Source organism: Oncorhynchus keta, unplaced genomic scaffold, assembly GCF_023373465.1.
Source record: "Oncorhynchus keta strain PuntledgeMale-10-30-2019 unplaced genomic scaffold, Oket_V2 Un_contig_269_pilon_pilon, whole genome shotgun sequence".
NCBI lineage: Eukaryota > Metazoa > Chordata > Actinopteri > Salmoniformes > Salmonidae > Oncorhynchus > Oncorhynchus keta.
In genome coordinates, this window is record NW_026285285.1 from 260,001 (window position 1) to 273,659 (window position 13,659).

Genomic DNA, 13,659 nt, shown 5'->3' on the forward strand with positions numbered 1-13,659 from the left:
CAATTAAGGTTAAGGTTAGTTAAGGTTAGTTATACTTATAATGTCCTCATCTTCAATTAGGGTTAAGATTAGTTAGGGTTAGTTATAGTTATAATGTCCTCATCTTCAATTAGGGTTAAGATTAGTTAGGGTTAGTTATAGTTATAATGTCCTCATCTTCAATTAGGGTTAAGATTAGTTAAGGTTAGTTAAGGTTAGTTAAGGTTAGTTAGGTTGGTAAGGTTAGTAAGGTTAGTTATAATGTCCTCATCTTCATCAGAGCCCGGTGGGGTGTCATACTATGGACAGCCTCCTGATGTTCTATCTCCACACGGTGTTGCCCACCGCCATGAACAACAACAATGGAACACACAACCTTAAATCCCCCATCGACTCCATCGGAAACATCTTCCACGAGCTGAAGAAGAAGATCGTCCAATGTGTATGTAGCCTGGTCTGATATCCTGTTAAAGTAGTCTGGTCCTATATAGTCCTATATAGTCTGGTCCTATATAGTCCTATATGGTCTGGTCCTATATAGTCCTATATGGTCTGGTCCTATATAGTCCTATATGGTCTGGTCCTATATAGTCCTATATAGTCTGGTCCTATATAGTCCTATATAGTCTGGTCCTATATAGTCCTATATAGTCTGGTCCTATATAGTCCTATATAGTCTGGTCCTATATAGTCCTATATGGTCTGGTCCTATATAGTCCTATATAGTCTGGTCCTATATAGTCCTATATAGTCTGGTCCTATATAGTCCTATATAGTCTGGTCCTATATAGTCCTATATAGTCTGGTCCTATATAGTCCTATATAGTCTGGTCCTATATAGTCCTATATGGTCTGGTCCTATATAGTCCTATATAGTCTGGTCCTATATAGTCCTATATAGTCTGGTCCTATATAGTCCTATATGGTCTGGTCCTATATAGTCCTATATAGTCTGGTCCTATATAGTCCTATATGGTCTGGTCCTATATAGTCCTATATAGTCTGGTCCTATATAGTCCTATATAGTCTGGTCCTATATAGTCCTATATAGTCTGGTCCTATATAGTCCTATATGGTCTGGTCCTATATAGTCCTATATAGTCTGGTCCTATATAGTCCTATATAGTCTGGTCCTATATAATCTGGTCCTATATAGTCTGGTCCTATATAATCTGGTCCTATATAGTCTGGTCCTATATAATCTGGTCCTATATAGTCTGGTCCTATATAGTCTGGTCCTATATAATCTGGTCCTATATAGTCTGGTCCTATATAGTCCTATATAGTCTGGTCCTATATAGTCCTATATAGTCTGGTCCTATATAGTCCTATATAGTCTGGTCCTATATGATCTGGTCCTATATAGTCTGGTCCTATATAGTCTGGTCCTATATAGTCCAATATAGTCCTATATAGTCTGGTCCTATATAGTCCTATATAGTCTGGTCCTATATAGTCCTATATAGTCTGGTCCTATATAATCTGGTCCTATATAGTCTGGTCCTATATAGTCTGGTCCTATATAGTCTGGTCCTATATAATCTGGTCCTATATAATCTGGTCCTATATAGTCCTATATAGTCTGGTCCTATATAGTCCTATATAGTCTGGTCCTATATAGTCCTATATAGTCTGGTCCTATATAATCTGGTCCTATATAGTCTGGTCCTATATAGTCTGGTCCTATATAGTCCAATATAGTCCTATATAGTCTGGTCCTATATAGTCCTATATAGTCTGGTCCTATATAATCTGGTCCTATATAGTCTGGTCCTATATAATCTGGTCCTATATAGTCTGGTCCTATATAGTCTGGTCCTATATAGTCTGGTCCTATATAATCTGGTCCTATATAGTCTGGTCCTATATAGTCCTATATAGTCTGGTCCTATATAGTCCTATATAGTCTGGTCCTATATAGTCCTATATGGTCTGGTCCTATATAGTCCTATATGGTCTGGTCCTATATAGTCCTATATGGTCTGGTCCTATATAGTCCTATATAGTCTGGTCCTATATAGTCCTATATGGTCTGGTCCTATATTGTCCTATATAGTCTGGTCCTATATAGTCCTATATAGTCTGGTCCTATATAGTCCTATATAGTCTGGTCCTATATAATCTGGTCCTATATAGTCTGGTCCTATATAGTCCTATATAGTCTGGTCCTATATAATCTGGTCCTATATAGTCTGGACCTATATAAGCTGCTCCTATTTATTTCATGGATGTGTGTCATATCATTAATGCTTCGTCATGTTCTGTGACATAGTTGTATATGTATCCCCCTCACTGGAAACCTCAGAGTTAGGGACCAGCTGGCGGTCTAACCCTAAACACACAACTCTGACACGGTTACTTCCTAATTTACACAGCATCCAACAACCTTCTTACGCTAGAGAGAGAGACTGTCTGTCAATGTCTGTCTGTCTGTCTGTCTGTCTGTCTGTCTGTCTGTCTGTCTGTCTGTCTGTCTGTCTGTCTGTCTGTCTGTCTGTGTTTCCAGTGTACTACTGTAGCAGCCTGGAGCCTCCCAACAATATTGCAGCGTGGGGTGGTTGTCACAAGATCTGATCTCTTCCTCCCCCTTCCCCTCTTTTCTCTCTCCACAGAGGAACTACTTCTCCTGTAAGAAACCGTTTGACATCAACAACTTAATCTCCTCATATAAAAAGGTCAGTCCCCAGCAGGCTCTGAGTGTGTGTGTGTGTGCACATGCATTTATGTGTGTGTATCTGTGTATCTGTGTGTGTACATAAAATATTCATTAAAGTAGTTTGTCATGTGGTCATGTGGTTTTGTAATAAATATACTCTCTGATTCAACAAAAGAGGCAGACATGTTCTTCATTTACAATAACTTTGCTTATCAGAGAACCAGATTTAGCTGTTACTTTTTTGACATCATAAACAGGGCATCCAGATTAACTCTCCATTGTTCTAAACAGGGCACCCAGATTAACTCTCCATTGTTCTAAACAGGGCAGCCAGATTAACTCTCCATTGTTCTAAACAGGGCAGCCAGATTAACTCTCCATTGTTCTAAACAGGGCATCCAGATTAACTCTCCATTGTTCTAAACAGGGCAGCCAGATTAACTCTCCATTGTTCTAAACAGGGAATCCAGATTAACTCTCCATTGTTCTAAACAGGGCAGCCAGATTAACTCTCCATTGTTCTAAACAGGGCAGCCAGATTAACTCTCCATTGTTCTAAACAGGGCATCCAGATTAACTCTCCATTGTTCTAAACAGGGCAGCCAGATTAACTCTCCATTGTTCTAAACAGGGCTGCCAGATTAACTCTCCATTGTTCTAAACAGGGCAGCCAGATTAACTCTCCATTGTTCTAAACAGGGCACCCAGATTAACTCTCCATTGTTCTAAACAGGGCTGCCAGATTAACTCTCCATTGTTCTAAACAGGGCAGCCAGATTAAAATTATTATTATTATTATTATTAAAGTTAGATTAACCCAGATTAACCCAGATTAACTCTCCATTGTTCTAAACAGGGCATCCAGATTAACTCTCCATTGTTCTAAACAGGGCACCCAGATTAACTCTCCATTGTTCTAAACAGGGCAGCCAGATTAACTCTCCATTGTTCTAAACAGGGCTGCCAGATTAACTCTCCATTGTTCTAAACAGGGCAGCCAGATTAACTCTCCATTGTTCTAAACAGGGCTGCCAGATTAACTCTCCATTGTTCTAAACAGGGAATCCAGATTAACTCTCCATTGTTCTAAACAGGGAATCCAGATGAACTCTCCATTGTTCTAAACAGGGCTGCCAGATTAACTCTCCATTGTTCTAAACAGGGCAGCCAGATTAACTCTCCATTGTTCTAAACAGGGCAGCCAGATTAACTCTCCATTGTTCTAAACAGGGCAGCCAGATTAACTCTCCATTGTTCTAAACAGGGCATCCAGATTAACTCTCCATTGTTCTAAACAGGGCAGCCAGATTAACTCTCCATTGTTCTAAACAGGGCTGCCAGATTAACTCTCCATTGTTCTAAACAGGGCAGCCAGATTAACTCTCCATTGTTCTAAACAGGGCAGCCAGATTAACTCTCCATTGTTCTAAACAGGGCAGCCAGATTAACTCTCCATTGTTCTAAACAGGGCTGCCAGATTAACTCTCCATTGTTCTAAACAGGGCAGCCAGATTAACTCTCCATTGTTCTAAACAGGGCAGCCAGATTAACTCTCCATTGTTCTAAACAGGGAATCCAGATGAACTCTCCATTGTTCTAAACAGGGCTGCCAGATTAACTCTCCATTGTTCTAAACAGGGCAGCCAGATTAACTCTCCATTGTTCTAAACAGGGCAGCCAGATTAACTCTCCATTGTTCTAAACAGGGCAGCCAGATTAACTCTCCATTGTTCTAAACAGGGAATCCAGATTAACTCTCCATTGTTCTAAACAGGGAATCCAGATTAACTCTCCATTAACTCTCCAATCAGTCTTCTGATTTTATTTAGGAATGTTTTATATATATATAAAAACAGTATTTTCATTCCAGTACATACTAGCAACACGCATAACCACCAAACCAGACAGGCAAATTCAGGGCAGCTAAGACAACCCAAGCCAAGGACAAATCACCTTAAATACACAGTTTTATACAGAGCTATAGCTGATTGGAACTCTTTACCAATCCATATCTCTCAGGCAAAATGTAAATCCACCTTCAAGAAGAAAAATAAAGAACATCTAATGTGATAGACCATGTGACTGGACAGGAAATAGACAGAACATCTAATGTGATAGACCATGTGACTGGACAGGAAATAGACAGAACATCTAATGTGATAGACCATATGACTGGACAGGAAATAGACAGAACATCTAATGTGATAGACCATATGACTGGACAGGAAATAGACAGAACATCTAATGTGATAGACCATATGACTGGACAGGAAATAGACAGAACATCTAATGTGATAGACCATATGACTGGACAGGAAATAGACAGAACATCTAATGTGATAGACCATATGACTGGACAGGAAATAGACAGAACATCTAATGTGATAGACCATATGACTGGACAGGAAATAGACAGAACATCTAATGTGATAGACCATATGACTGGACAGGAAATAGACAGAACATCTAATGTGATAGACCATATGACTGGACAGGAAATAGACAGAACATCTAATGTGATAGACCATATGACTGGACAGGAAATAGACAGAACATCTAATGTGATAGACCATATGACTGGACAGGAAATAGACAGAACATCTAATGTGATAGACCATATGACTGGACAGGAAATAGACAGAACATCTAATGTGATAGACCATATGACTGGACAGGAAATAGACAGAACATCTAATGTGATAGACCATATGACTGGACAGGAAATAGACAGAACATCTAATGTGATAGACCATATGACTGGACAGGAAATAGACAGAACATCTAATGTGATAGACCATATGACTGGACAGGAAATAGACAGAACATCTAATGTGATAGACCATATGACTGGACAGGAAATAGACAGAACATCTAATGTGATAGACCATATGACTGGACAGGAAATAGACAGAACATCTAATGTGATAGACCATATGACTGGACAGGAAATAGACAGAACATCTAATGTGATAGACCATATGACTGGACAGGAAATAGACAGAACATCTAATGTGATAGACCATATGACTGGACAGGAAATAGACAGAACATCTAATGTGATAGACCATATGACTGGACAGGAAATAGACAGAACATCTAATGTGATAGACCATATGACTGGACAGGAAATAGACAGAACATCTAATGTGATAGACCATGTGACTGGACAGGAAATAGACAGAACATCTAATGTGATAGACCATATGACTGGACAGGAAATAGACAGAACATCTAATGTGATAGACCATATGACTGGACAGGAAATAGACAGAACATCTAATGTGATAGACCATGTGACTGGACAGGAAATAGACAGAACATCTAATGTGATAGACCATATGACTGGACAGGAAATAGAAGGAACATCTAATGTGATAGACCATATGACTGGACAGGAAATAGACAGAACATCTAATGTGATAGACCATATGACTGGACAGGAAATAGACAGAACATCTAATGTGATAGACCATGTGACTGGACAGGAAATAGACAGAACATCTAATGTGATAGACCATATGACTGGACAGGAAATAGACAGAACATCTAATGTGATAGACCATATGACTGGACAGGAAATAGACAGAACATCTAATGTGATAGACCATATGACTGGACAGGAAATAGACAGAACATCTAATGTGATAGACCATATGACTGGACAGGAAATAGACAGAACATCTAATGTGATAGACCATATGACTGGACAGGAAATAGACAGAACATCTAATGTGATAGACCATATGACTGGACAGGAAATAGACAGAACATCTAATGTGATAGACCATATGACTGGACAGGAAATAGACAGAACATCTAATGTGATAGACCATATGACTGGACAGGAAATAGACAGAACATCTAATGTGATAGACCATATGACTGGACAGGAAATAGACAGAACATCTAATGTGATAGACCATATGACTGGACAGGAAATAGACAGAACATCTAATGTGATAGACCATATGACTGGACAGGAAATAGACAGAACATCTAATGTGATAGACCATATGACTGGACAGGAAATAGAAGAACATCTAATGTGATAGACCATATGACTGGACAGGAAATAGACAGAACATCTAATGTGATAGACCATATGACTGGACAGGAAATAGACAGAACATCTAATGTGATAGACCATATGACTGGACAGGAAATAGACAGAACATCTAATGTGATAGACCATATGACTGGACAGGAAATAGACAGAACATCTAATGTGATAGACCATATGACTGGACAGGAAATAGACAGAACATCTAATGTGATAGACCATATGACTGGACAGGAAATAGACAGAACATCTAATGTGATAGACCATATGACTGGACAGGAAATAGACAGAACATCTAATGTGATAGACCATATGACTGGACAGGAAATAGACAGAACATCTAATGTGATAGACCATATGACTGGACAGGAAATAGACAGAACATCTAATGTGATAGACCATATGACTGGACAGGAAATAGACAGAACATCTAATGTGATAGACCATATGACTGGACAGGAAATAGACAGAACATCTAATGTGATAGACCATATGACTGGACAGGAAATAGACAGAACATCTAATGTGATAGACCATATGACTGGACAGGAAATAGAAGAACATCTAATGTGATAGACCATATGACTGGACAGGAAATAGACAGAACATCTAATGTGATAGACCATATGACTGGACAGGAAATAGACAGAACATCTAATGTGATAGACCATATGACTGGACAGGAAATAGACAGAACATCTAATGTGATAGACCATATGACTGGACAGGAAATAGACAGAACATCTAATGTGATAGACCATATGACTGGACAGGAAATAGACAGAACAGCTAATGTGATAGACCATATGACTGGACAGGAAATAGACAGAACATCTAATGTGATAGACCATATGACTGGACAGGAAATAGACAGAACATCTAATGTGATAGACCATGTGACTGGACAGGAAATAGACAGAACATCTAATGTGATAGACCATATGACTGGACAGGAAATAGAAGGAACATCTAATGTGATAGACCATATGACTGGACAGGAAATAGACAGAACATCTAATGTGATAGACCATGTGACTGGACAGGAAATAGACAGAACATCTAATGTGATAGACCATGTGACTGGACAGGAAATAGACAGAACATCTAATGTGATAGACCATATGACTGGACAGGAAATAGACAGAACATCTAATGTGATAGACCATGTGACTGGACAGGAAATAGACAGAACATCTAATGTGATAGACCATATGACTGGACAGGAAATAGACAGAACATCTAATGTGATAGACCATATGACTGGACAGGAAATAGACAGAACATCTAATGTGATAGACCATATGACTGGACAGGAAATAGACAGAACATCTAATGTGATAGACCATATGACTGGACAGGAAATAGACAGAACATCTAATGTGATAGACCATGTGACTGGACAGGAAATAGACAGAACATCTAATGTGATAGACCATATGACTGGACAGGAAATAGACAGAACATCTAATGTGATAGACCATGTGACTGGACAGGAAATAGACAGAACATCTAATGTGATAGACCATGTGACTGGACAGGAAATAGACAGAACATCTAATGTGATAGACCATGTGACTGGACAGGAAATAGACAGAACATCTAATGTGATAGACCATATGACTGGACAGGAAATAGACAGAACATCTAATGTGATAGACCATATGACTGGACAGGAAATAGACAGAACATCTAATGTGATAGACCATGTGACTGGACAGGAAATAGACAGAACATCTAATGTGATAGACCATGTGACTGGACAGGAAATAGACAGAACATCTAATGTGATAGACCATATGACTGGACAGGAAATAGAAGGAACATCTAATGTGATAGACCATATGACTGGACAGGAAATAGACAGAACATCTAATGTGATAGACCATATGACTGGACAGGAAATAGAAGGAACATCTAATGTGATAGACCATATGACTGGACAGGAAATAGAAGGAACATCTAATGTGATAGACCATATGACTGGACAGGAAATAGAAGGAACATCTAATGTGATAGACCATATGACTGGACAGGAAATAGAAGGAACATCTAATGTGATAGACCATATGACTGGACAGGAAATAGAAGGAACATCTAATGTGATAGACCATATGACTGGACAGGAAATAGACAGAACATCTAATGTGATAGACCATATGACTGGACAGGAAATAGAAGGAACATCTAATGTGATAGACCATATGACTGGACAGGAAATAGACAGAACATCTAATGTGATAGACCATATAACTGGACAGGAAATAGACAGAACATCTAATGTGATAGACCATATGACTGGACAGGAAATAGACAGAACATCTAATGTGATAGACCATATGACTGGACAGGAAATAGACAGAACATCTAATGTGATAGACCATGTGACTGGACAGGAAACAGAAAGAACATCTAATGTGATAGACCATATGACTGGACAGGAAATAGAAAACATCAACTGAATGTTAAATGTGTTTCCTGTCAGGTATTTTAATTATCTTTATTGTGTGTGTGTGTGTGTGTGTGTGTGTGTGTGTGTGTGTGTGTGTGTGTGTGTGTGTGTTGTGTGTGTGTGTGTGTGTGTGTGTGTGTGTGTGTGTGTGTGTGTGTGTGTGTGTGTGTGTGTGTGTGTGTGTGTGTGTGTGTGTTTAACTATACTGAACCAGAAGTCCCCTACTAGAATAGTAAAAGATCAGAAACTTGACCAATTTCTAAGGGGTTTAGGGTTAAGACTAGAATTCATGTTAAGGTTAGAATTAGGTTTAGTGTTGGTTAGGAGCTAGGGTTAGTTTTAGGGTTAGGAACTAGGATTAGGTTTAGTGTTTGTTAGGAGCTAGGGTTAGTTATAGGGTTAAGAACTAGGATTAGGTTTAGTATTAAGGCTAGGTTTTTGGGTTAAAGTTAGGATTAGGGTAAGAGTATGGGTTAGGGGTTAGGGAAAATAGGACTTTGAATGGGACTGAATTCTGTATCCCTACACGGTGTGGTTCCTCTAACCTGAGTGTGTGCTTCCTGTCTGTCTAGATGCAGGATAAGGGCCTTTATAAGGCAATGGGAGAGCTGGACCTGCTCTTCAACTACATCGAGGAGTACCTGGTCTCTCAGAGACGCAAACACTAACCCCTGACCCCTAACCACTACCTCAGCCAACCAGGACACACTGACCCTGAGCATGGACCAACAAGAATGAGTAACCTCAAACCTCTAATAACCTCCAACCCCAAACCTCTAAACTGCATGTTCAGTCCAGGAAGGAATCTGTGTCTGTGTCTTTGCGGAAGTGTTTTTTCTAACTTTCCATAGAAGTCTTTGCGTTAGTCTTTAATCCTACTCTTTAGTCGTTCTCGAAGACCGACTCTCTAAAGTCCTGAAGACCTTCTGAGGACCTAATAATTAATAATATATACCATTTATTAGATGACTTTATCCTAATTCGTGTTCAGTACAGTACTGCCTTTTATACATTTTAGTATGGATGGGCCCAGTGGGAAGTCAACCCGTGTTCATGACCTTATTAAGGGCCGTGCTCTACCAACTAAGCCAGGAACTTCTCTCTCAAGTCCTGAACCACATGTAGCTTCAGATTCATCATGGTGTTTATTAGTCAGTAGTCATATTGACTACAACATCCTGCTGGAAAGTTTCATTTCTATTGCATCAATTTTCATGATTGACACTTCTTTCTGGAAGTCCTTCTATAGTGGACATTGAACCAAAATATAAACGCAAGGTGCAAGATTCTACTGAGTTATCAGTGTAATAAATTCATTCGGCCCTAATCTATGGATTTCACATGACTGGGAATACAGCTCTGTTGTGGCGTGGATCAGAAAACCAGTCAGTATCTGGTGTAACCACCATTTGCCTCAAGCACATCTCCTTTGCATAGATTTGATCAGGCTGTTGTGATTGTGGCCTGTGGAATGTTTCCCCCCTTTTCTCTTCAATGGCTGTGCGAAGTTGCTGGGTAGGAATTGAACTGGAACTCGCCGTCGTACACTTGAGCATCCCAAACATCCTGAGTGAGTATGCAGGCCATGGAAGGACTGGGCCATTTTCAGGAAATGTGTACAGATCCTTGAGACATGTGGCCGTGCATCATCATGCTGAACCGTGAGGGGAAGGTGGCGGATTAGTAGCATGACTATGGGCGTCAGGATCTCGTCACGGTATAAAATTGCCATTGATCTAAATGACAAAATTGCACATCCTTTTATTGTCCCCAGCACAAGGTGCACCTGTGTAATGATCATGCTGTTTAATCAGCTTCTTGATATACCACACCTGTCAGGTGAATGGATTATCTTGGCCAAGGGGAAATGCGCACTAACAGGAATGTAAGCAATATTTGAGCGAAATAAACTTTCTGTGTGTACGGAACATTGATGGGATCTTTTATTTCAGCTCATGAAACATGGGACCAAGACTTTACATGTCGCGTTTATATTTTTGTTTAGTGTAGTTTGGATATTAGCATAATGATGTGATGTTATTCTAACCACAATGTGATAAGGAATCATATACTGATGTGTAATAATGACCATTAACCACAATGTGATAAGGAATCATATACTGATGTGTAATAATGACCATTAACCACAATGTGATAAGGAATCATATACTGTTGTGTAATAATGACCATTAACCACAATGTGATAAGGAATCATATACTGAACATATTGCAGCATTTGAAAAATATATACTGATTTTGATTACCAATGATCAGTAATCATATACTGATGTGTAAATGGAATTCTGCACCATAATATATTAATGGGATCAATGTTGATAAGGAATCATATTTGTTTTGTAAAAATGACCATTAACAGCCATCTCTTCATGGTCTATACTGATGTGTACTAATGACCATTAGCTCCCCTGACATTTTAAATAGTTGTGCCTAAATGTTTGTGAGGTAGAATGTATTTATTTTAAATCAGCTTTTAAGTGTTTTAGCTGTCAATGTTTTGGTATTTATTTATGATTTTAACTGCAGTTTTAAAATAAATCTTCTACTTTGAAACCATTTTACCTCAGTGCTTTTGTTTGCCTTTAAAATGTGAAGTGTTTTACGTGGTGGGCCAGTTCTTACAACACGTTGCAGCATTTAAAAATATATCCTTCAGTCGATGGATTTGTATGTTGGCACATTTATATTCATGGGAGGTGGACACTATTTTGTTTTGTAAAAGAATCAATAACAGGAATATATGTTTTTGGAATTACGGGAATATTTAAATAGTTGGCCTAAATATATGAGGTAGAATTATTTATTTTAAATCATTTGGGAAGTGTTTTAGCTGTCAAATATTTATTTATGATTTTAATGCAGAAATAAATATTGGAATTAATGAAAATATAGTGCTTTTGTTTGAATTAATGAAATATATGGGAATTAACGGAAATATATGGGAATTAATGGAAATATATGGGAATTAACGGGAATATATGGGAATTAACGGAAATATATGGGAATTAATGGAAATATATTGGAATTAATGGAAATATATGGGAATTAACGGAAATATATGGGAATTAACGGAAATATATGGGAATTAATGGAAATATATTGGAATTAATGGAAATATATGGGAATTAATGGAAATATATGGGAATTAACGGAAATATATGGGAATTAATGGAAATATATGGGAATTAACGGGAATATATGGGAATTAATGGAAATATATTGGAATTAACGGAAATATATGGGAATTAATGGAAATATATTGGAATTAATGGAAATATATGGGAATTAATGGAAATATATGGGAATTAACGGAAATATATGGGAATTAATGGAAATATATTGGAATTAACGGAAATATATGGTAATTAGAGGGAATATATGGGAATTAACGGGAATATATGGGAATTAACGGAAATATATGGGAATTAACGGAAATATATGGGAATTAATGGAGATATATTGGAATTAATGGAAATATATGGGAATTAACTGAAATATATGGGAATTAACGGAAATATATGGGAATTAATGGAAATATATGGGAATTAACGGAAATATATGGGAATTAACTGAAATATATGGGAATTAATGGGAATATATGGGAATTAACTGAAATATATGGGAATTAACGGAAATATATGGGAATTAACGGAAATATATGGGAATTAATGGAATATATTGGAATTGGAAATATATGGGAATTAACTGAAATATATGGGAATTAACTGAAATATATGGGAATTAATGGAAATATATGGGAATTAACGGAAATATATGGGAATTAACTGAAATATATGGGAATTAATGGGAATATATGGGAATTAACTGAAATATTGTCATGTTTTGTCTTATATTGTCTTGTCATTATGCTTTCCCTTCTGTTCGTTTCCCCCTGCTGGTCTTATTAGGTTCGTTCCCTTTTTCTATCCCTCTCTCTCCCCCTCCCTCTCTCCTCTCTCTATGTTCCGTTCCTGCTCCCAGCTGTTCCTCATTCTCCTAACTCACTCATTTAGTCTTTTCACACCTGTCCCCTATTTTGTCCTCTGATTAGAGTCCCTATTTCTCCCCTTGTTTTCCGCTTCTGTCCTTGTCGGATCCTTGTATGATGTTCGCTGTGCTGTGTCTTCGTCTCGCCCTGTCGTGTCTTGTCTCCTTCAGATGCTGCGTGTGAGCAGGTGTCTGAGTCCGCTACGGTCGGTGCCTTCCCGAGGCAACCTACAGTTAATGGTCGAGTCTCCAGTCTGTCTCGTCACTACGAGTGGATTTAAGTTTTTATGTTTTGTTTTCTGCTCTGATTGTCCAGGAGTATTGCTTATATCCTTTACTGGAATAAAGACTCTGTTTTCGCCAAGTCGCTTTTGGGTCCTCATTCATCTGCATAACAGAAGGATCCGACCAGAATGGACCCAGCGACTACGGATTCTCGTAACACTGCCGTCGAGATCCAGGGAGCCATGCTCGGCAGACACGAGCAGGAATTGTCTGCTGCTCGTCATG

At 38.4% G+C, this 13,659-nt stretch overlaps 1 protein-coding gene across 1 annotated transcript in view; it reads left to right on the forward strand.

Moving 5' to 3' along the window:
* LOC127922752 (interleukin-10-like) overlaps positions 1–9,812 on the forward strand; it is a 12,797-nt gene extending 2,985 nt beyond the window's left edge. Inside the window, exons 3-5 of the mRNA XM_052506616.1 lie at positions 260–421; positions 2,592–2,654; positions 9,717–9,812. Of these exons, the coding sequence (XP_052362576.1) occupies positions 260–421; positions 2,592–2,654; positions 9,717–9,812 (321 nt within the window). The remainder of the gene's footprint in view (positions 1–259; positions 422–2,591; positions 2,655–9,716) is intronic.
* The last annotated feature ends 3,847 nt before the right edge of the window (positions 9,813–13,659 follow it).